Genomic DNA, 20663 nt, shown 5'->3' with positions numbered 1-20663 from the left:
TTCCTCCACACTGACTTCCTGTCAACTCCCTTTGCATCAACTTATGTTAACTTGAACGTTTACAACACAATAGAATATCTTGTACCTACTGTCCAGTACATTCTAGGTAAAGTTATACCTTCACTTTCTATTCACCTACTTATTCCCGTTACCTTTATTCCTCAAAAGCTGGCATGGAGACAAAGCTTTTGTTGTGTCTTAATACATATCTCTTGTAGACACCCCATTTTCCAATGAATTTTTGCTTTGAATTTCCTCTTATATTATTTGTAAGCAAAGCCATTTCAGCGAATTCTTGTATTTTACATTGCCAATCTAAGATTTTTGGCACATCCTTGTCTTTCCATGCTTTTGCCACTACTATTCGAGCCGCTGCCAATGCATATAAGAAGACTTCTCTTATTTTATTTGGTATTTCTTTATCAACCATACTCAATAGAAACGTCTCAGGTCTTTTGGTGAGCAAGTGGGTGTTTTAAGCAGCAGTAAACTTCTCCAGCGTGGAAACGTTATAAACCGCAGGACCTGCTATTTCAAAGATGAGCAAGACCCGTCAGCAGAAAACCATACCAGAATTTTTAACTTTTGAGTCCTAAACAGAAATAGGAAAAGTGTGAAAGCTGGGGAAGGATAACAGGGATCTACTGTCCCAGGTGAAATCAGGGTATGCTTTAAATCAGTGTTTTTCAACCACTGTTCCGCGGCACACTAGTGTGCCGCGAGATGTTGCCTGGTGTGCCGTGGGAAAAATTGAAAAATTACTTTATATATAGTAAATATAGGCACAGAGTTAAATTTTTTAACATTTTCTAATGGTGGTGTGCCTCGTGATTTTTTTCATGAAACAAGTGTGCCTTTGCCCAAAAAAGGTTGAAAAACACTGCTTTAAATGGATTGTGCGGATGCAATCTCAACCCTACGGCTACTAGTAGACTGTCTATTTTCAATCACCCTTCATGATGTTTCTTAGAAAGTGGAAAACTTTCAGAGAAGCTTCCTTCCGGTTGGAATAAAGGTGGCTACAGATAAAGGGGCAGAGAAAGAGGGCAAAGGTAAACAATAACTGATGCTTCAGTTTTGAGTGAAATATGCAAGGCGTCACTTACTTATCAAACACAACTTGCACCTTCAACTTGTAATTCAGTTCCTGTAGTTTCACCAGTAATCTGGAAGCACAAGACATATCATGAGCGTTGTTAATGAAGAAATTACTGCCATCTTTTAACTTCACGATGAGCCTTGCATTTCCCCTTCAAGTTCTCAAGATAACGAAACAAAATAAAATAAAAAATTCTTTCCAGTAGCACCTTAGAGAACAACTAAAGTTTGTTCTTGGTATGAGCTTTCGTGTGCATGCACACTTCTTCAGATATTCTTCTTCAGTATCTGAAGAAGTGTGCGTGCACACGAAAACTCATACCAAGAACAAACTTAGTTGGTCTCTAAGGTGCTACTGGAAAGAATTTTTTATTTTATTTTGTTTTGACTATGGCAGACCAACACGGCTACCCACCTGTAACAAGATAACGGAGATAGCTTCCTTTCCAAACATAGCAACAGGGGAGCCGATTCATATACTGAAGATTAAAAAGTTGTGGAAAGATGGTATTCAAATTAAAAATGATGATGATGACAGGTTGGAGAAGCAGCCCCCATCTAGTTTTGTCATGCACACACTTGCCAGAAGCCAGTTAATAGGTGGAACAGCCGCATGTCGTTCAGCTCAATCAACCACTACACGACATGAAGTGCTCTGGATAGAGATACTACTTCATTGGATAGAGATACTACTAGGGCATGGGTAGGCAAACTAAGGCCCGGGGCCCGGATCTGGCCAAATCGCCTTCTAAATCCAGCCCATGGACAGTCCAGGAATCAGCGTATTTTTACATGAGTAGAATGTGTCCTTTGATTTAAAACGCATCTCTGGGTTATTTGTGGGGCATAGAAATTTGTTCATTTTTATTTTCAAAACACTAGTCCAGCCCCCCCCCCCTGCCAGGTCTGAGGGACAGTGGGCCGGCCCCCTGCTGAAAAAGTTTACTGACCCCTGTACTAGAGGTAGTGAGAGATTAGTACCGCCAGATATGTTGCCTTAGCTGTAAGTTTGCAACTGGTCCACAAACAGAAAACGTGACCCTTTCCCAATTACCGCCCTTTTGTTTGGGCACAATTTCCCTCCGTAGTTTGGACAAGACATGGTACCATTTTCTCCCCGGTTTGGAGTTGTAACATTACAACTGATGTGGAATGGCCGCCTTGAAACGTGTTGCTGGTTGGATGTTTTTAACCTAAACGGGCAATAATCTGGATCATTGAAGGGAGGTGGGGAAATTACCTGAGTTTTACTGTAAATTGCACTCCAGTCTTCACGACCAACGGTCTCTGAGAGTGTGTCGGCATGCAAGGCTGTCTTTCTACCACGAAGGAACTGGACAAGGAATAAAGAAATGGCATTCTAATTTGTCTCGACAAGAGAATGAATTATGGCAAAGGGCACAAAAGAGCGACATTAAAAATATAATCTATTTTAATATTTTGGTTCATTTTTAACGGACCCCAAAAACCCAAAACTCCCCAAACCTACCTCTGAATGAGTTGCTTGTAGAGGCTTAATGTCCGTTCGTATAGCCCTGTTTTCTGCTGTGGGATGGGGTCTGTGTCGTAGGTAAACTTCTGCTCCAACTCCTCCAGCTTTTTAAGCTGCTGGCGTATTTGCTGAAGACTCTCTGCTACTGTAGTAAACCTACCATTTACAAGCGTTATATGTTTTAGCAGTGCTAAGCAATGCAGCTGGAACACAGCAGAGTTAAGGTTTGAACACGCTCTACTTGACCAGTGGGGAACAAATTTCTTTCGTCTAGGAAAGGAAAGGAACAGCAGCGCTTGCATATGCCCAACCATAACAGCTTTTCATTCTGCAAAGCTTAGAAGCACAGCAGGCCCCAGATCAAACCACTCCTACGTCAACTTGCAGCTTCAGAGACTTGGGAGTATGGGGTGGACGGAGAGAAAAATGTATTCCTTCAAGGCCTGCAAAGCCAATGGACACAGGGGGGGGGGGGAAGCCAACCTCCGAGGCAGCTCAGGAACCTGTTTTGTCTTCCTGTCAGGGTGCTTGACAGGGCAGATCCAACAAGCATCCTGCTTCTGAACACTGAGAAGGCAGGAGGGGGGAAACTGGCCTTAAGAGAGAAAAGACATTGCTCTTGTCTTCCTTAGTTAATGCCTCCCACAGTGTGGAGCAGTGAGAGAATCCAGTGTTTGGACCACAGGGTGTTGCCAAGCACAGAGGAGAATCTGCAGGAAATGTTGACTGTATTAACCTGCTCTTTCCACTGTGCAGTTCCAAATGTGGAACTCAGGACCGCAATGCCTCCAAGACCGCCTCTTTCCATATGAACCTACCCTGGACCCCGAGATCATCTTCTGAAGCCTTCCTTTGTGTGCCTCCTCCTCGAGGTATGGAGGGTGGCAACACGAGAACGGGGCCTTCTCTGTGGTGGCTCCCTCGTCTGCGGAATGCTCTCCCCAGGGAAGTTCACCTGGCCCCTTCATTATACAGTGGTACCTCGTTTTGAGTCCGCCTCGTCGAGCATCCATTTCGTCGAACGTCCACGGCAAACCCGGAAGTACCGGAACGGGTTACCTCTGGGTTTGCCACTCACGCAGAAGTGCAAACCGCTCCACGCCCGTGCGTCCTTTTTATCTAGCGTCCAGGGCTCCGGAACAGATCCCGGTCGCAAAACAAGGTACGACTGTACACCTTTAGGCGCCAGGCAAAAACCTTCCTTTTTAACCAGGCTTTGTTTGACCTGATGGACATCCTATACCCTTTTAAAATGTGGCTCTTTTTTGGGGGCGTGTTATTGGCTTATTGTTCTTATTTGGATTTTATATATTGTGATCTTTTCTGCCCTGAGACCTCCGGGTATAGGGCGGTATATAAATTCAATAAAATAAAATAAGTGGTCTCCTACCCAGGCACTGTCCAGACTCAGACCTGCTTAGGTTCCACAAGGGTGCTTCAAGGCCGTGCAAAGGCTCCCATTTACACTCTGTGATGAATCAGGTCATAGTTAGGAGCTGTTTAGAGACCCATGGAGTTTTAAAGATTAATGGAATCCCGAGTTAGAGTGGCAGACACCCTTAGGAGGCGGGACATTCCGCTATTTAAAAGGAGGGAGCAGCCGTTAGAGAGGGAGTGGAGTGTGTGTGAGAGGGTTGGAGAGTGGTGACTGAAGAAGGAGGGTGTGGGGCGAGGTTAGGTTTAGGTTAGGTTAGGAACGTTAAAGATGTGTTTATGTTGATGATGAAACGAAGAATATACACTGTTAACAAACCAAGCTTACGAACCTATACTGAAACCGCTATGCTCTGTACTAAATAAAGATCTCTTGTTTTTGAGCCAAGTCGTCGTTCTTTTAGTCCAGCAGGTTATATAAGCTCTTGAGGAGGGGAATTCAGGTAAAGGGCAAAACTAATCTGAAAGGCGATAGTTTGTGTCTTAGAATTCCCTCAGGAGGGGCTAATGGGCGGAAAACCTGGGATTGCCACAGAGTTGCTAAGAGGGCTTAGTCAACTGGTATAGTGAGGGGATATAACAAAGAGAGGCCCCGAACTATAGGCAAAGGAGAGGTCAAACCCTAAAGCCCAGAGCAGTGGAAATAACCGGCCACAGCCGCTGGACAGGAAAAACCCCGTTACTAAGAAATTCCCAGTTTATTAAACAAAGGGAAAGACAATAACAGACGGACCTCAAAGGGACAGGTGGGGTGCATGTTAATTTGACCCAGAACACCTGATTAAAAACATAACTTAGTAACAAGGGGAGAGTCTGAGGTGGAGGTTCGTCGCACACTCCCCGCTTCCCTAAGCAGCTTTGGAAAAGCAGTCTCTACGCACAATTCTCAAGCTAGTTTTGCAGGGCTCGGTTCTTTTCAGACTCCTCCTCCCCCAAAAGGCCTTGCTTCGGAGAGGCCTACCAGTTCTGAAGCTGGTCCAAGCACGCGTTGGGCGGCCCTCCGATGCAAGCCATTTGCTGCCGCTGCTTCCATTCCACCAGCTCCTCTCGAATCAAGGCGTTCTGGGTGTGTTCGGACACATGCAGCGCAAGGGTTATTCTCTGTAGCACATCCTGGAGACAAGAGAGCCATTCAGGAAAGAGTAAGAGCATTTAGACCTCTAAAAATCATCTCGATGTTAGCAATTCCACTCCTCCGATGCTGCAGTTCAGACTGTTGTAAATCACATGCCTGTCTGGGACGAGTCTGGGACGGGTAGACAGTCTGATCTCTTCCGCTGCGGATACTACTATACTGTACTTTCACTTTTATTTCTTCCCGTTTGTTCTCTCGGAGCTGGAGAGAACGGACGCCATTATGCGTTTGTCTGTTTGTAGTGTGTAAATAAATAGTAGATTAGCTCTACGATGTCTCACTCTTCCTGCTGTGCTATGCCAGAAGATTAGTGTGCACATACCAGCTGGTATATGTCGCTAGAAGCGCACTGGAAGAGAAGGGAGATGCCTTTTCCAGAGCTGCGCGTACCGGAAGACGCTCAGAGATTCGGGGGCTTACAGGCACCCCCAGGGTGTTTTTCCAACACTCACATCAATAGCATTTATTATTTATTAAATATGCAAACTGGCCCCTTCATCCTCACATCTTGATCGGTTGAGGGGGGTTGTATGTTTGGGGACAGGGAGGTTCTCCTTTGAGGTCTCTATCTTTTAGCCTTCAGGGTGCGCTCCTGAGGCTCGCCAGTTTTTCCTTCTGTAAAATGGGTATTTTGCAATGACCATGAAAGCTGCTCACATTTCCAAATATGCCTCCACACCCTGAAACGTTGGCAGTAATAGGCTTTGGGAAGTGCGATAGGACACATGCTCAGTTCGTGCAGGGAACCAACTACAGTGGTACCTCGGTTCCCAAACGCCAATAACCCGGAAGTAAGTGTTCCGGTTTCCAAATGCTTTTCGGAAGCCGAATGTCCAATGCGGCTGTCTGCTATTGTTTCCGGGGCGTCTGCACCAATCAGAAGCTGCGCTTTGGTTTTCGAACATTTCGAAGTCAAACGGACTTCCGGAACAGATTAAGTTTGGCGCTTTTGTTTTTGCTATTTATTTCTTAATTTGCTTTTGTGACTGTGCAGAACCCAGTTCAGCTACTGACTGATTGTGAGACTACGGAAATGGATAAAAGCCCCCCCCCCCTTGAAACAATGCAGGTAAGGAAAAAAAAATTAATTTTTATCCTCTACAATACTGTCTTATTTATTTTATAGAACAGTACATTGATTATTGCTTTCGTTTTATGGATCAATGGTCTCGTTAGATAGTAAAATTCATGGTAGATTGCTGTTTAGGGGTTGTTCTTAAAAGTCTGGAATGGATTAATCCGTTTTGCATTACTTTCTATGGGAAAGCGCGCCTTGGTTTTGGAACGCTTTGGTTTTGGAACGGATTAAGTTTTGGAAACAAGGTACCACTGTCAGCTTGTTGAGCTTCTCCCTCTACTGAAAGCATAGCCTGGTGCAGCCAATGTGATAGACTTTCGATTTCCTGACCACTGGGCTATGTTGGCTGGGGCTGATGTTCAACAACATCTGGAAGGTCCTGTGTGTTGGCTACCCCTGGGCCTTGAATAAAAATCAAAGTTTCCCTGTACTCTGCAAGCAGAGATGAAGCACAAGTGGTCAAGATGTTTCTTAAGGAAACGCCTGTCTGCCAGCGAGTTCCCCACCTGTGCTAAGCCAAGGGAGAGGGGAGGGAGTTGCATACCAGCAATTTATGATGTTTCTGGTTGCTGAGAGTAGATGGATTATGAGTTCCTTGTGTTGTAAGTGGGCATTATTGTCTTGGAAGATGTTTAGTAGAGCTAGTTCTGGGGTGATTTCTAGCACTTGTTTGGTTATTTTGCATATTTCTCGTATGGTTGTTGTCCAGAATGTTTGGATTTTGGGGCACTCCCACCACATATGGAAGTATGTGCCCGTGGAGGTGCATCCTCTCCAGCATCTTGGTGAGGTTCCTGGGCGTATTTGTGCTAATTTTCTTGGTGTTAGATACCACCTGTAGGTTAGTTTTAGGGGGAGTTCCCTTCTTTTTGTTGATATGAATTTGAAGGGGGGTTTGGACCACATTCTGGTCCATTGGGTGGGGTTGATTTCGTATCTTATGTCGTCCTCCCATTGTCTTTTGATTGTGTCTAGAGGGTTTGTGGGGTTCTTTAGTATATACCAGCAATTTAGACAAGTATACGATGCTTCTCCACAAGTTCACCAAAGAATCACCTGTCTCATGAGGTCCAGCTGCAAATACATTGTGTGAAGCTGCATTTTTTCCTTTAGGAAGTCTTCCTGGGTCATGCCACAGGGCTCGTTTTCTGCAAAAACAGACCAAAGAAGAATTCCTGTGTTACGGCATTACGTTTAAAGAACACTCTTCAGTAGTGTGCATGCATTGCACACAAAAGCTCATACCAAGAACAAACTTAGTTGGTCTCTTAAGGTGCTACTGGAAGGAATTGTTAATTTTTTATTTTGTTTTGACTATGGCAGACCAACATGGCTACCTACCGGTACCTGTAACTCTTCAGTTTGTGGAACTTTTAAAATGAAAAATATAAACCACATAGCTCAGCAGATGGAATGTATTTAGAAGAGGAGTTCTTTCCCCCCCCCCTTGAAAAGCAGAAGTGCTCTGAAAACCAGGAACCTATTCCTGCACATTAATAGACGAAGATTTTAAGACCGACTTCCCTGTTAACGATTCTTAGCGAAACTGGTATTAATCCCATCCTCAAGGCCCCACAGTATATATTGTGTCGTTCAACAGAAGAGTAAACCGTTCAGTGCGGACTTGCATTCTTATCGCAAGAAACCAATGTTCCCAAACTCACAAGCTGGTCATAGGCAGCCGATTTAGAGTGTAATGAGAGGGAGACAAATTTAAGTTTTTTAATTCACTCCTGTGTTGTTATTCCCTGGCAGAGGTGTTTGTGGGATTTTCTGTCTCAGGTGCCAAAACAAACTTAGCCAGCCACATCCTGGGACCCACGGAGGAGACGCCATTTGCCGTCCCGCTTCAGGCAGCCAGATGTTTTGCACAAGCCCTCCCCAAACCTTCAATTGCTGAGGTAATTTGCTAGAGGCACTTAGCCAAGTATGGTGTGCTCTCTCTCTCACCCACCTCAGCGCCCCCCCCCCAGTTTACGTCCAGTTTCAGAGATCCGTTGGGATAAAAAAATATTAAATGGCGGAGGCCAGCATTTTTAGGAAGGGAAAGTAGCACATACAGAAAGGGTTAAGAGCTCCTCTCCCATAATCTTCCCTTTCTGTTAAGGCCTCAGGCCGTCTTCATAATATTGAGTCCTGCATTCTGTCCCTCAGGAAACACTTGCCTGCCTCTAAAGAGTAAATAAATGTATGGTCCCAAGGTTGTTGTTTTTTTTATTAAATTCTTTAAGGAAATAAGACTGAGAAAAGGACAAAGGCGACTATGAGGTTGCAGCGCTCATCTCGCTTTCAGGCCGACAGAGCCGGAGTTTGTCCACAGACAGCTTGGTCATGTGGCCAGCTTCTGGCGCAACAGAACACCGTGATGGAAACCCGAGCGCACAGAAACGCCATTTACCTTCCCGTCGCAACAGTACCTATTTATCTACTCACACTGGCGTGCTTTGAAACTGCTAGGTTGGCAGGAGCTGGGACCGAGCAACGGGAGCTCACCCCGTCACGGGGATTCAAGCCACCGACCTTCCGACCAGCAAGCCCAAGAGGCTCCGTGGTTTCGACCACAGCGCCACCCGCGTCCCTTTACCTTTTCTATAATAAGCTTCACATGAAAAGCCGGCCTCACCTTCAAATTGCAACTCCCGACAAAGCAGTACAAGCATTTTACTAGAACGGTTATGGATCTGAACCCCTGCGAAGCTGAACTGCTCACCTCTGACCTGCAAGGTTTTGAATTTGAAGTCGTATTCGTCTTGCGCATCCTCCAGATTTTTGATGATCTGTTCGATTCCCTGGAAAAGAAATGACCTCGTTTTCGGCATTCAAGCTTATGCACTGGGAAACGGCAAAGGATTCCTAAGTTTCCCCACCCACCCTTCCTCCCGGGAGCTCAGGTTATCCCTCCCACCCCCTTTTATCTCCGCAAAAAAATCTGAGGGGTAAAGGTTAGGCTAAGAGAAACAGAGACAGACTGGCCCAGGATCACCCAGTGAGTTTTGTGCCTGAGTAGAGATTTGAACCCAAGCCTCCCCATTCCTAGTCCAACACCTGAACCACTATACCAGGCATGTCCAATAGGTAGATCGTGATCTACCGGTACATCACTGGACGTCTGCGGTAGATCACTGGTAGATCATTGGCTCCCTCCAAAGAAGCTGAACAACTGTGGCTCCCCTAAAAAAAAGCTCAACATTTTACCTCCTCCTTGAAAAAACTCAACCACTTTGACCTGAATCCCAAAAAAGGGGGTAGATCACTGCCACTTTTTTTTTAACTCTGAGTAGATCACGGGTAGATTCCCTGAGTAGATTCCCGCGGACGGTCCGGGAATCAGCATGTTTTTTTACATGAATAGAACGTGTGCTTTTATTTAAAATGCATCTCTGGGTTATTTGTGGGGCATAGGAATTCATTCATCCCCCCCCCCAAAAAAAATATAGTCCGGCCCCCAACACGGTCTGAAGGACAGTGGACCGGTCCCCTGCTGAAAAAGTTTGCTGACCCCTGCCCAAGATGAATAAACCACTGTCCAAATGCAGTAAGGAAAGACAAGTCCCATGTTTTGCTCTTGCACCTCTCAGCATGCCTTCAAGTGGTTTTTGCCAACAAGTTTCAGCTTAAGAACTCCTGGACTATCAAATACTTACAGTGACACTATCCTTCACGCTTTTGACTTTCGCATCCAGTTCCTTCACTCTGCCCAGCACTACTGCGTTCTGCACAGTCCCCACCTGCATCTGGAACGGAAACAAGAATGCACGGTGACATGCAGGAGGAACGAAGGACTACAACGCCCATCACCCCTGAACAATGCCCAGGCTGGCTGGGACTGATGGGAGATAGATACCATCTGAAGGTCTGCAGTTTCTCCACCCGCAAGAAACTAAATCCCCAACACAATTTCTTCTCTACAAGAGACGGGCAAACTGAGCAGCTGAAGGATATTGAACTGCAGAATAATCTGGCCTCTATCAAGAAATTTAGTGCTTGGTACGCTTATCTGCCCCCCTCCAACTTCGAATCTCGGGCACCATACTTGTCCAACCTAACCATCCCAAAATTTAGGCGGGCCTTTACACTGGCCAGACTAAATATGTTACCCTCAGCTGTTCTTGAAGGTAGATACCAAAAAATTCCAATCGAGATCCGGCTATGCCCCTGTGGATCCGGCTATGTAGAGACTGTGTCGCACGTACTCTTGTCCTGCCCCCTATATAAAGACCTGAGAGATGAGACCATCACGCCACTCCTATCTGCCATCCCGGGCCGCTCTTGTGAAGCCAAATTGTTCTCACTTCTAGCCGACCAGAACAGCTCGATAACAGAGAAGGTTGCCAGATTTGTCGAGAGAGCAATGAGATTGAGAGCTGCTATCTGAACGACAACAGTGTAGACATCCGGATTCCCAGCATAGGATTTTATTATTATCATTATTATTATCATTTTACTATTTATGTTAAGGTCCAAGGAGCTATTACCTTGAGTTTTAATAGGTTATAAGGTTTTATTGGTAGCCATATTTGTTGTATTTTTGTTGGTGTTTGTCTTTTAGATGCTATGGCCAGTCGGCTATGCAAATAAATAAAGTTTGAATTTGAGCAGCTGCTCACTTGGGAGAAATCTTTCAAATCAACACCGAACAGTGCAGTCCCACCCATGTGTTGTCAAACGTAAATCTCACAGTCTTGCTCCCAGAACAGAAGAATCTTTATTTGCATCAGCCACTAGCCATAGCAAGAAAATAAAATAAAAACATACTGAAAATAGAGGTAAAAACTTAACTATAGGAAACACAATTTGGGGGAGGGGGGTTTACATCAATAATCAAATAATGGATCTTATTCCAATTGCCCCCACTAAAAACCTTGTCGTTTTTGCTGTCACCTGATCATTTTGATCTGCTAAAAGGAAGGACACAGTAGCAATGGTTGAGCAACCCGGCATGGACAATAATAGAGGGGTAATAACCTCCCTCCTCAAATCGTCAACGACATGATGCTGTTTGCCCAGAGACAAAAAAGCAAGGTAGAAAATTGTTACCTTATCTACTGTCTCAGCCAACTGGAGGATTTTCTGTTCTTCGTGCAGACACTTGGAGATCATCATGGCCATGAACATGGGGTCTTCCTCAAAAGTGTTCTAGAATACACCATAAAGAACAGGTTAATGGGAGCTGGCCCAGCTTCTCTCTCTTTTCGTTACATTTGTGTATAAAATAATAATAACAGGAGGAGGATCTAAACAACAGTGACCAGGGCATCCTCAGGTTTCGACGTCCCATCAGACTCATAAATAAAAAAAGATGCTCAATGCTCAACCTCACAACAGGTAAGCTGCCAAAAGGCAGAAGCAGAGCCTATTCGTGCACATGGGCAAACCACAGTCCCAGGAAAAATCTGAAGTTATTTATGGTCGTCTCAGTATTTTGCATTTCTGCAGACAGATGACAAGTATCAAAACATCCTTCAACATGCGGAAACTTCACTAGCAATTTCCTGCAGCTGTTATCCAGCACCCAAATTTGGGGGACCAGCTCAACACACAAGATCTAAGATTGTGGACCAGCAAGTGTTGGAGGGGGGATCCGCCAACATTGCCCTTGATTTGAAGACATACAGTCCTAAAATTTTCAGGACCGCAATACACAAAGCTATAGGCTGTGAAGTAATTGCATGCATTCATTCAAAGATGGATCTGTGAAGATGGATTGATTGGATAAATAAATTGGTTTAGCGGTATTCTTAAGACTGTTCTCATTTGTTTCACTGGTACATCACTAGGGAAACTTCCAGCATTTATTTGGGGATACTATCAAGGCCCTTCTGAACGGAAGGATCCTGGAGAGATCTTCACATGAAGAGCGTATGTAAACCATGTGAAGAATTTTACATACTTTTTTTTTACAGAGATACTTTTCATTCACAGGCGCATTACCTGTAGGTTACGTTTGCTCTTCCTAATGTTGTGCTGAAGCAAAAAGTTGTTTTCCTGTGTGAAGCGGCTGTATTGGTCATCAAGCTGAGACAGCAGGTTATGGAACAGCAGAGTTGCCTGCGCAACATCGCTAGCAGCATGGTCCCTAGGAGATGAAGCAATGGAAAATGTTCACCTTTCACCCTCTTTACCCTTCCACAAACCTTCTTGCAAGGCTCTGGGCGTTTCCCTCTGCCCTTCCAACAGCCTATTTTGGTTTATGATTTGCAGCAGCAATCTCAATTACTGATACTGCACAGCAACTAGCATCCGATAGGTACAAATAAAGCAGACAGGTGTGCCACCATTATGTTTTGGGTTGGAGCAGCACCAGGTACCAGTGTTAGAAACTCAATATATATATAAGCTACGCGCCAAATGGCTCCTTAAACCAAGGTTGTAGTCGCCAAAATGGAATGTCTAGTTGCCATTTTGGGGCAAGACAGCTCTAAAGTCTTGCTTTTCAAATGATGGACGGACTGTGATTGATTCTTGGTTGAACATCTGGCTTGTTCAGATGACAACCTTGAGCTAGGATAAGAAGTTTGAGAACTTAAAGGAGAAAAGTCACTTGATCCAGGGACAGTCCACATAGAGTGGTAACCTTGGTTCTCAAATGCCTTGGTACTCAAACAACTTGGAACCCGAACACTGCAAACCCAGAAGTGTTCCGGTTTGCAAACTTTTATCGGAAGCCGAACATGCTCCATTTTGAGTGTCGCGCTTCCGTTTTGAGTGTTAATGCTTAAGTCTGCTTGTTTTTGCTACTTATTTTGCGTTTTTGTTTTTCTAACTGTGTGGAACCCAGTTACAGGTAGGTAGCCGTGTTGGTCTGCCATAGTCAAAACAAAATGAAGAATAAAAAAATTCATTCCAGTTGCACCTTAGAGAGCAACCAAGTTTGTTCTTGGCATGAGCTTTCGTGTGCTTTTCGTATCTGAAGAAGTGTGCATGCACACCAAAGTTCATACCAAGAACAAACTTTAGTTGGTGTGTGGAACCCAGTTCAGCTAATGATTGATTGTGTGACTGCAGTACATTGCTTATTGCTTTCATTTTATAGATCAATGGTCTCGTTAGATAGCAAAATTCAGGTTAAATTGCTGTTTTAGGGTTTTTTGTTTTTTAAAAAAAGTCTACAATGGATTAATCCACTAATCCATTTTTGCATTATGGGAATGCGTGCCTTTGGTTTTGGAACGGACTTCCAGAATGGATTACATTTGAGAAACAAGGTACCACTGTATGGGCCTATTCCAACCTCTTTCTTAACGGTGTCTGCTCCTGCTCAGGCTGCACAAAAAAACCAATTTGGTTCCAGAAATTCATTCCGATTGAGCAGATAAAATGTAACTGATAGAATTCTCCAGGCTGGGGTATTAGTCCCGATCCAATGATCCCTAGATGGTGGAGATGTCAGGCGCCATCCTGGTGCCCTGGCATCTTCAGTTGGTCACAAGTGGTCAAATACTGTTGCCTGGTTAATTCCAAACACTGCCAGGTACCACGATGTCATGCAAGCAACATCCTCAATCATATATGTTTCTTTGTTGACTAGACTTAGGGTATCGTTGGCTCAACTTCCTTACATCTCAAACATTAAACTGGTTGCCAAACAAGGGCTTACAATACAACACGTTGTTTACTTGCTTTACCAAAACTTAGTTCCTATGCAAACATCATCTTCAGCACTTTTTAAAGCCCAATTGTTTTCGACAGGAGCAAATTAGGCCATGCACAGTTTGGATCACAATCTTATCATTTGACATCTCAAACACAAGTTGGCCTCTCACCAGTCATGGGCTTCCAGCCACTGCGCTAGATACTGTCGTATCTCCATGGGGAAACTGTCATCGTAGAGCTGGTGTACCTGCTCCAGGAATTTTGAATCCAACTGCTGCAGTTTATACCACTGACTCATCCTGCAGAATTAAAAGGAAAACCGTTTTTAAGAATGCTTACCATAACGTTCTCCATCACACACCTCAGCGGAGATTTTAGCTTCCTCTTCTCTGAGATCAGAATGGAACTGCAGGCTACCGTACGCTTAGGAAGAGAGACCTGCAAACCAGTAACTTGTGTGTGCCTATTCACAAGGCTGCTCCATCAGAAAATAAATAAATAAATAAATAAATAATAATAATAATAATAATAATAATAATAATTTTTTATTTATACCCCGCCCTGCCCAGCCAAGACCAGGCTCAGGGCGGCTAACACTAAATATAAATACTGTACAGTAAAAACATTAAAAACAAACAAACAAACCAAAAACAGTTGATTAAAATATAAGTTAAAATACAGTTTAAAATGCAGCCTCGTTTTAGTGGTAGCCTATAGATCAAAGCCATAAGGGGGGGAAACATCAAATATTCACCGGGGCCAACTATCCATGCTGGTCCTACATGGGCCAGCAAAAAGACCCGAGGGAAAATTTATAAAGAAATCCCATATAAGGGGTTCCATCAAACAAACAAATGAGAGAGGGGAGTTAGACTGAGTCCAGCCCAAAGGGTTAGGCCCAGCTGTACTAAAAAGCAAACTTTAATTCTGTGCCAAGCAACACTGGATTTTATAATGTTTAATATTCAATGTTTTATATGTGCTGTAAGCCGCCCAGAGTGGCTGGGGTATGAATTATTATTATTATTATTAAGCTATATGAACAGCACAATTTTTCTGCCTTTGCAACAGGGAGTGAAAAGGCTATTGGAGGAATTGTGAGGAAGGGTGGAAAATGGAAACGAGAAGGACTTGGGCTGTAATCCTATACCCACTTACCTAGGAGTTAAGCCGCACTGAATGCAACAGGGCTTACTTTTGAGTAGACATATATAGCATTCTTCTGTTATATGGCTAGGTGGACATGTAGGTACACAAAGAATGTATCTGCAGATGTAACACTACAGAACAATCCCCAAACGGTTTGGCATCTGGACAGGTCCTGCAAAAAGTTCAGAAATCTCCCCTCTCTTGAGACTTACATTAATTCAGCAACAGGAGAAAAGAGTTAAGCAGTATCGCACACCACTGGGTTCAATGGGCAAGATTTAACAGGGATGCTTTTAACTGTTCCCCACTCAAATCAGGACAAAATAATGCTTAATTTGAACGGGATGATGCTTGGTGCATTTCTGAATTGGCCCCAGACAGACCACAATCTGGACCAAGACACAAGTCGGGAGAAATAACCCAATCTTTAGCGCCTTAATAACCAATTTCCTCTTGTTTTGCTTTAATTCTGCCATGGGCGTAGCCAGGATTTATGTTGGGGAGGGTCCGACTCTGTCTAGCAGATTCAGAATGAAACGTCTCAACAACTGTTTTAAATTGTTTTCTTTTGACCCCAAGAAAAATCTGTCCAAATCTTCAGTCATTTGACAACTAGAAGGTAAATTTTAAAAATGACATCTGGGAGTATCTTTCATGCAGTTAAAGGGTATAATTTGCAAAGTTACAAAGAACACGCCTTTTTATCCTTAAAAAATAAAAACCCCAACAAACCTAGACAGCATCTTAAAAATCAAAGACATCACCTTGCCAACAAAGGTCCGTATAGTTAAAGCTATGGTTTTCCCAGTAGTAATTTACAGAAGTGAGAGCTGGACCATAAAGAAGGATGATCACCGAAGAATTGATGCTTTTGAATTGTGGTGCTGGAGGAGACTCTTAAGAGTCCCATGGACTGCAAGAAGATCAAATCTATCCATCCTTAAAGAAATCAGCCCTGAGTGCTCACTAGAAGGACAGATCCTGAAGTTGAGGCTCCAGTACTTTGGCCACCTCATGAGAAGAGAAGGCTCCCTAGAAAAGACCCTGATGTTAGGAAAGATGGAGGGCACAAGGAGAAGGGGACGACAGAGGATGAGATGGTTGGACAGTGTTCTCGAAGCTACTAACATGAGTTTGGCCAAACTGCGAGAGGATAGGCGTGCCTGGCATGCTCTGGTCCATGGGGTCACGAAGAGTCGGACACGACTGAACGACTGAACAACAACAACAAAGGGTATAATTTGCAAAGAACACGCCTTTTTATTCTTTTTTTTAAAAAAACCCAACAAAGCCCTAGACTAAAACAAGTTTTCTTGAATTTGCTGAAAACCGTTTCAGCACTTCCTCCTCAAATTCCTTTCTTCCAATGCAGTTTTTCTGTGCACGCTCAGTAAGCATAGCCCATTGAGAGACTCCCCTGTCCTTAGCCAGGTCTTTATGCTAAGCTCTATGGTCCAAGCAGTGGTGCACGGCTGAGCAAGAGAGATGGTCAGTTAGTATCCTAAATTCTGATGTTCTGCAGAGAATGGCTCACACATTTCAGGGAAGGATGAAATAATATGCCACATACGTAAGTGTAACAAAAGCAGGCACCGCTAAATCAAGGATCAAAATGAGAACTGCTGTAATTAGAATAATCAAGATTATGGAAACAGAAAGAACTTTGTACCCCGAAATCCAGCACACGGGAAGTCACCCAAAATGGTTCAATTTGGTATTTGAATAATTGGGGTGTTTTTTTTTATTTGTATTGTAATTTGGTACTGTGATAATGTGGCTCTTTTGGATTAATGTGATTAAAAATTAATTTAAAAATTTATACAAAAGCAGGCACTGACGTTTTCTAGGGGGAAATGCTTGCCAGGGAGGGAGGTTGTGATATTTTTATTTATTTACTTGATGGGGGGAGGAGACACTGCCCGCCCCGCCCCCCCTTACGCCGGAAAGTAAGTGCAATCCCCAGCGAAGCTTGCAACACTCAAGGGTGTGCAATCATAGCTGTCAACTTTTCCCTTTTCTTGCGAGGAATCCTATTCGGAATAAGGGAATTTCCCTTTTAAAAAAAGGGAAAAGTTGACAGCTATGTTTGCAACACATTCCAAGAATACAACTGTGCAGCCCCATCTCCCACCCACGTATACTTGGATATAGCGTCCAGCTGATTCCGAGCAGAACTTTGAATGATGAAAAAAACTAAAAATCTTAATGGCAAAAAACAGGTTTTTTCCTGAGTAACTGGTGCATTTGCACAGGAGGGGGATAGAAAAAAACTTCGGACCCATTCGCAGCACCATAAATTTAAAGCACACTTGATGCATATTTTACACCCTCCTCCAAAAAAGTTTAAGGGTGCTGCGAATTGCAGCTCTGTGCCGAGTAAACTACAGTTCCCCGATTCTTTTTTCTTTTTAGAGAAGCGACGCCTAGCGTGGATGCAACCTTACTCTCGCGTAAATCGAGGGAACGCAGTCTTATTTTATATCCCTGCGTTGGAGAGACGCTTGGAGAGACGGACCCAGGGAATCCGTAAGGCCCAAGCAAACGGCTGGCCCCCTTTCTGCATGCATCTCCCTTGCATTCTTGGAGAGCCCAAAACTACGCAAGCACGGAAGCAAGCAGCACCTTGCTTCTTCTGCTTACCTGGCTGGTCTGCAGATGCCCCGGAGCGCGCGCCAAATACCCCCCTCAAATGCTCCCCGACTCTGTCTAAAACGAAAGTAAGTCGGACTAGGAAATAGCAAGCGGCGGCAGGCGCGCGACCAATCAGCGAGGCGCTGCCTTCGACGTGCAACCATTCAGGAGACGGGTGTGTGTGTGTGTGTTCCGCCTTCTTTGAATAATAAGGCTGTTCCCACGATTGCGCCCTCCTCCCTCTCCTGCAAAGTACAGCTGTGGCTTAGCAAAGGGGCCGTGCTATTATATCTCAGGGCTGTTGACAGATGTTTCTTTGACAGAATTTAACGCTGCAGCTGTTGCAGTTTATTTTTAATTTTTATTCATATACTACTGCCCTTCATCAAGACACCCCAGGGCGGTTCAAAGAATAAAATGCAAGATAAAGCACAGTAAATAATTAAACCCCCTTCCCACAGATGCATTTAAAAGGCTGTAAAATATTCATCAGCCAAAGGTTGAAGAGGAATGTTTTAACCTGGTGCTAAAAATATATAACGAAAGCACCAGGTGAACCTCCCTAGGGAGAGCATTCTACAAACGGGGTGCCACTGCAGAAAAGGCCCGTTCCTATGTTGCCACCCTCCGGATCTCACTTGGAAGAGGCGCACAAAGAAGGGGCTCAGTTTGTTCTAATAGGGGAAAAAATTCAAGGTTAGTGAGTTTGAGAGGATTGCATGAGGGCTTTCTAATTTTTGCATGTGCTTGGCACAAAATAATTAGCAATCCAGTCCTCCTAGGTGGAATCTACAAATCAAAGACTGTAGCAAGAAGGGGTTTCCTGCACAATGCTCTGTAGCTCTACTCTGAAGTTAGCCCCCCCCCCCGAGTTGCATAGAATTAGCTCCTAGATAAAAGCATATCAGGTTACAGCTTCTGTTTAAATATTGAAACAAAACAGAAAATTCTTTCCAGTAGCACCTTAGAGACCAACTGAGTTTGTTCTTGGTATGAGCTTTCGTGTGCATGCACACTTCTTCAGATACACTGAAACAGAAGTCACCAGATCCTTAAATATAGTGAGGGAGTGGGGAGGGGTATACTGGAAAGAATTTTCTATTTTGTTTCGACTATGGCAGACCAACACGGCTACCCACCTGTAACTCTTTAAATATTGGAAGATTTGTACATGGGACGTGGGTGGCGATGTGGGTTAAACTAGAGCCTAGGGCTTGCCGATTGGAAGGTCGGTGGTTCGAATCCCCGCGACGGGGTGAGCTCCCGTTGCTCGGTCCCTGTTCCTGACAACCTAGCAGTTCGAAAGCAGGTCAAAGTGCAAGTAGATAAATAGGTACCGTTTCAGCGGGAAGGTAAACTGCATTTCCGTGCACTGTTGTGGTTCGCCAGAAGCAGCTTAGTCATGCTGGCCACATGACCCGGAAGCTGTACGCCAGCTCCCTCGGCCAGTAAAGCGAGATGAGCGCCGCAACCCCAGAGTCGTCTGCGACTGGATGTAATGGTCAGGGGTCCCTTTACCTTTACCTATGGTTTCGTACCTGCCCAAAGGTCAGGTTTTCACAGTTATCGTTTCCTTTAGCATCAGTATTGTTGTAGATAATATCTCAAACTCTTAATAAACTATGGGTATGGGGTGGAGAGAGGGAAGATTTCATCCAACGAGGGACTCAAACCCACAACCCTGAGCTTAAAAGAGTTTATCCCAGGAAGTAAGTTTCCTATGTAGAACTTTCCTTACATCGATGCCGCCAAAGTTTCCACCCTAGAGCTATGAAGCAGAAGTCTGCAAAGCTGCCAAGTTCAATATTATCAAGCTTTTTGCTAAGGCAATGAACGGGCAGGGTCAAACATGCAGAAACCGCTAGGAAACCCCCAAGATCCCAGTCTGCTTTTTCCAGGAAACCACACAGAAAGGGGAGGAGGCGGATGCTGCGCCTGGGTGAAGGGCGGGAGGAGAGAGCTGTTCCTGGAACAGCACAGCCACACGTGCTTTCTGAGAAACAGGGACAAGTACAGGAAAGCCATCGTCCACAACGAAAACGAAAGTTAAAAACGGTCCCAAGTGGTGGGGGTTTGGGGAGGGAAAGGAGAAAGAGCTGGCTTAAGAGAGATGGCTGGGAGGGTTGCTTCGACCTCCTTTCTCCTTTCGATTTCAATAACCTCCTCTGAATTAAAGAAAAGAAAGCAAAGCCCCAGCTTACTATTGCAGTGTTTCGAATCGATGCAAAGGGATATACGAGTAAAGCACTCTGAAAACAAGACAGGAACCCAGGAAGTTCAGAGGGGAGCTGTCAAGGAAATATTGGCATGGACTGAAATGGACACAGTGTTGTAATTTGTTGCGTCTCCTGCACTGGCCAACATGGGGAGGCAGGGCTTAATAGATGATGCCAGGGAGCCCAAATCTGGTCTCACATCCTTTCTTTTAACAGGATTGATGTGGAAGTTAAGGGGGCCGGAGATGGTTAATAAGTACCCAGTTCTTTATTTGCATGAAGGTTCACAACACTGCTCAATCAGAAAACTCTTTTAAAACACTGGTATTATGCACACACTAGTGTTTGTACTTCTCTGAACCCCAAAATAAACTCTGGTCTATCTCATATACAGGTATTGACCAATTTTAGCATCTTCACCATGGGCAAAGCTTGGTCCAGAAAGCATTGAGCTCTTTTGGTTCTGTGGTTGTTTCTAGATGTCCTGTATATTAAGGCAGTCATTCACACATGCTAACACACACACACACACACACACACACACACAAGCATCTCTTGAAGGTTATGTGATGATCAAGAACAACAGTATTCATTATACATGCTTCATGTGTGCAGGTCCTTTCAGAGTTGAGGGGCTTGGGTAACTTCTACTTTCTGAGACCCCTGGCCATTATAAAAATAAAAAATGACAACACAGGGGTGGGTGAATAAGGCACACACAACAAAGACAGATATAATTTGAGTATTTATTTGACAAATGTTTTTTCTACCCTTCTTATGTGCAAATGCACCAATTTGTCAGATAAAGCTTTTTTGCCATTAAGATTTTTTGTTTTT

The 20663-nt window shown here is 44.2% G+C and overlaps 1 protein-coding gene across 1 annotated transcript in view; it reads right to left on the bottom strand.

Annotated features, from left to right (window-relative positions):
- Positions 1 to 17715, bottom strand: part of STAT1 (signal transducer and activator of transcription 1) — a 40571-nt gene extending 22856 nt beyond the window's left edge. Inside the window, exons 1-11 of the mRNA XM_033169051.1 lie at positions 17620 to 17715; positions 14001 to 14129; positions 12169 to 12313; positions 11275 to 11373; positions 9882 to 9971; positions 8948 to 9026; positions 7294 to 7385; positions 4986 to 5137; positions 2588 to 2746; positions 2339 to 2431; positions 1107 to 1166 (exon numbers count right to left, since the gene is read on the bottom strand). Of these exons, the coding sequence (XP_033024942.1) occupies positions 1107 to 1166; positions 2339 to 2431; positions 2588 to 2746; positions 4986 to 5137; positions 7294 to 7385; positions 8948 to 9026; positions 9882 to 9971; positions 11275 to 11373; positions 12169 to 12313; positions 14001 to 14128 (1097 nt within the window). The 5' untranslated portion in view covers position 14129; positions 17620 to 17715. The remainder of the gene's footprint in view (positions 1 to 1106; positions 1167 to 2338; positions 2432 to 2587; positions 2747 to 4985; positions 5138 to 7293; positions 7386 to 8947; positions 9027 to 9881; positions 9972 to 11274; positions 11374 to 12168; positions 12314 to 14000; positions 14130 to 17619) is intronic.
- Positions 17716 to 20663: the final 2948 nt, after the last annotated feature.

The sequence above is a fragment of the Lacerta agilis genome, chromosome 1 (genome assembly GCF_009819535.1).
Source record: "Lacerta agilis isolate rLacAgi1 chromosome 1, rLacAgi1.pri, whole genome shotgun sequence".
NCBI classification, from domain to species: domain Eukaryota; kingdom Metazoa; phylum Chordata; class Lepidosauria; order Squamata; family Lacertidae; genus Lacerta; species Lacerta agilis.
This window is presented reverse-complemented; position numbering and strand designations above follow the sequence as displayed.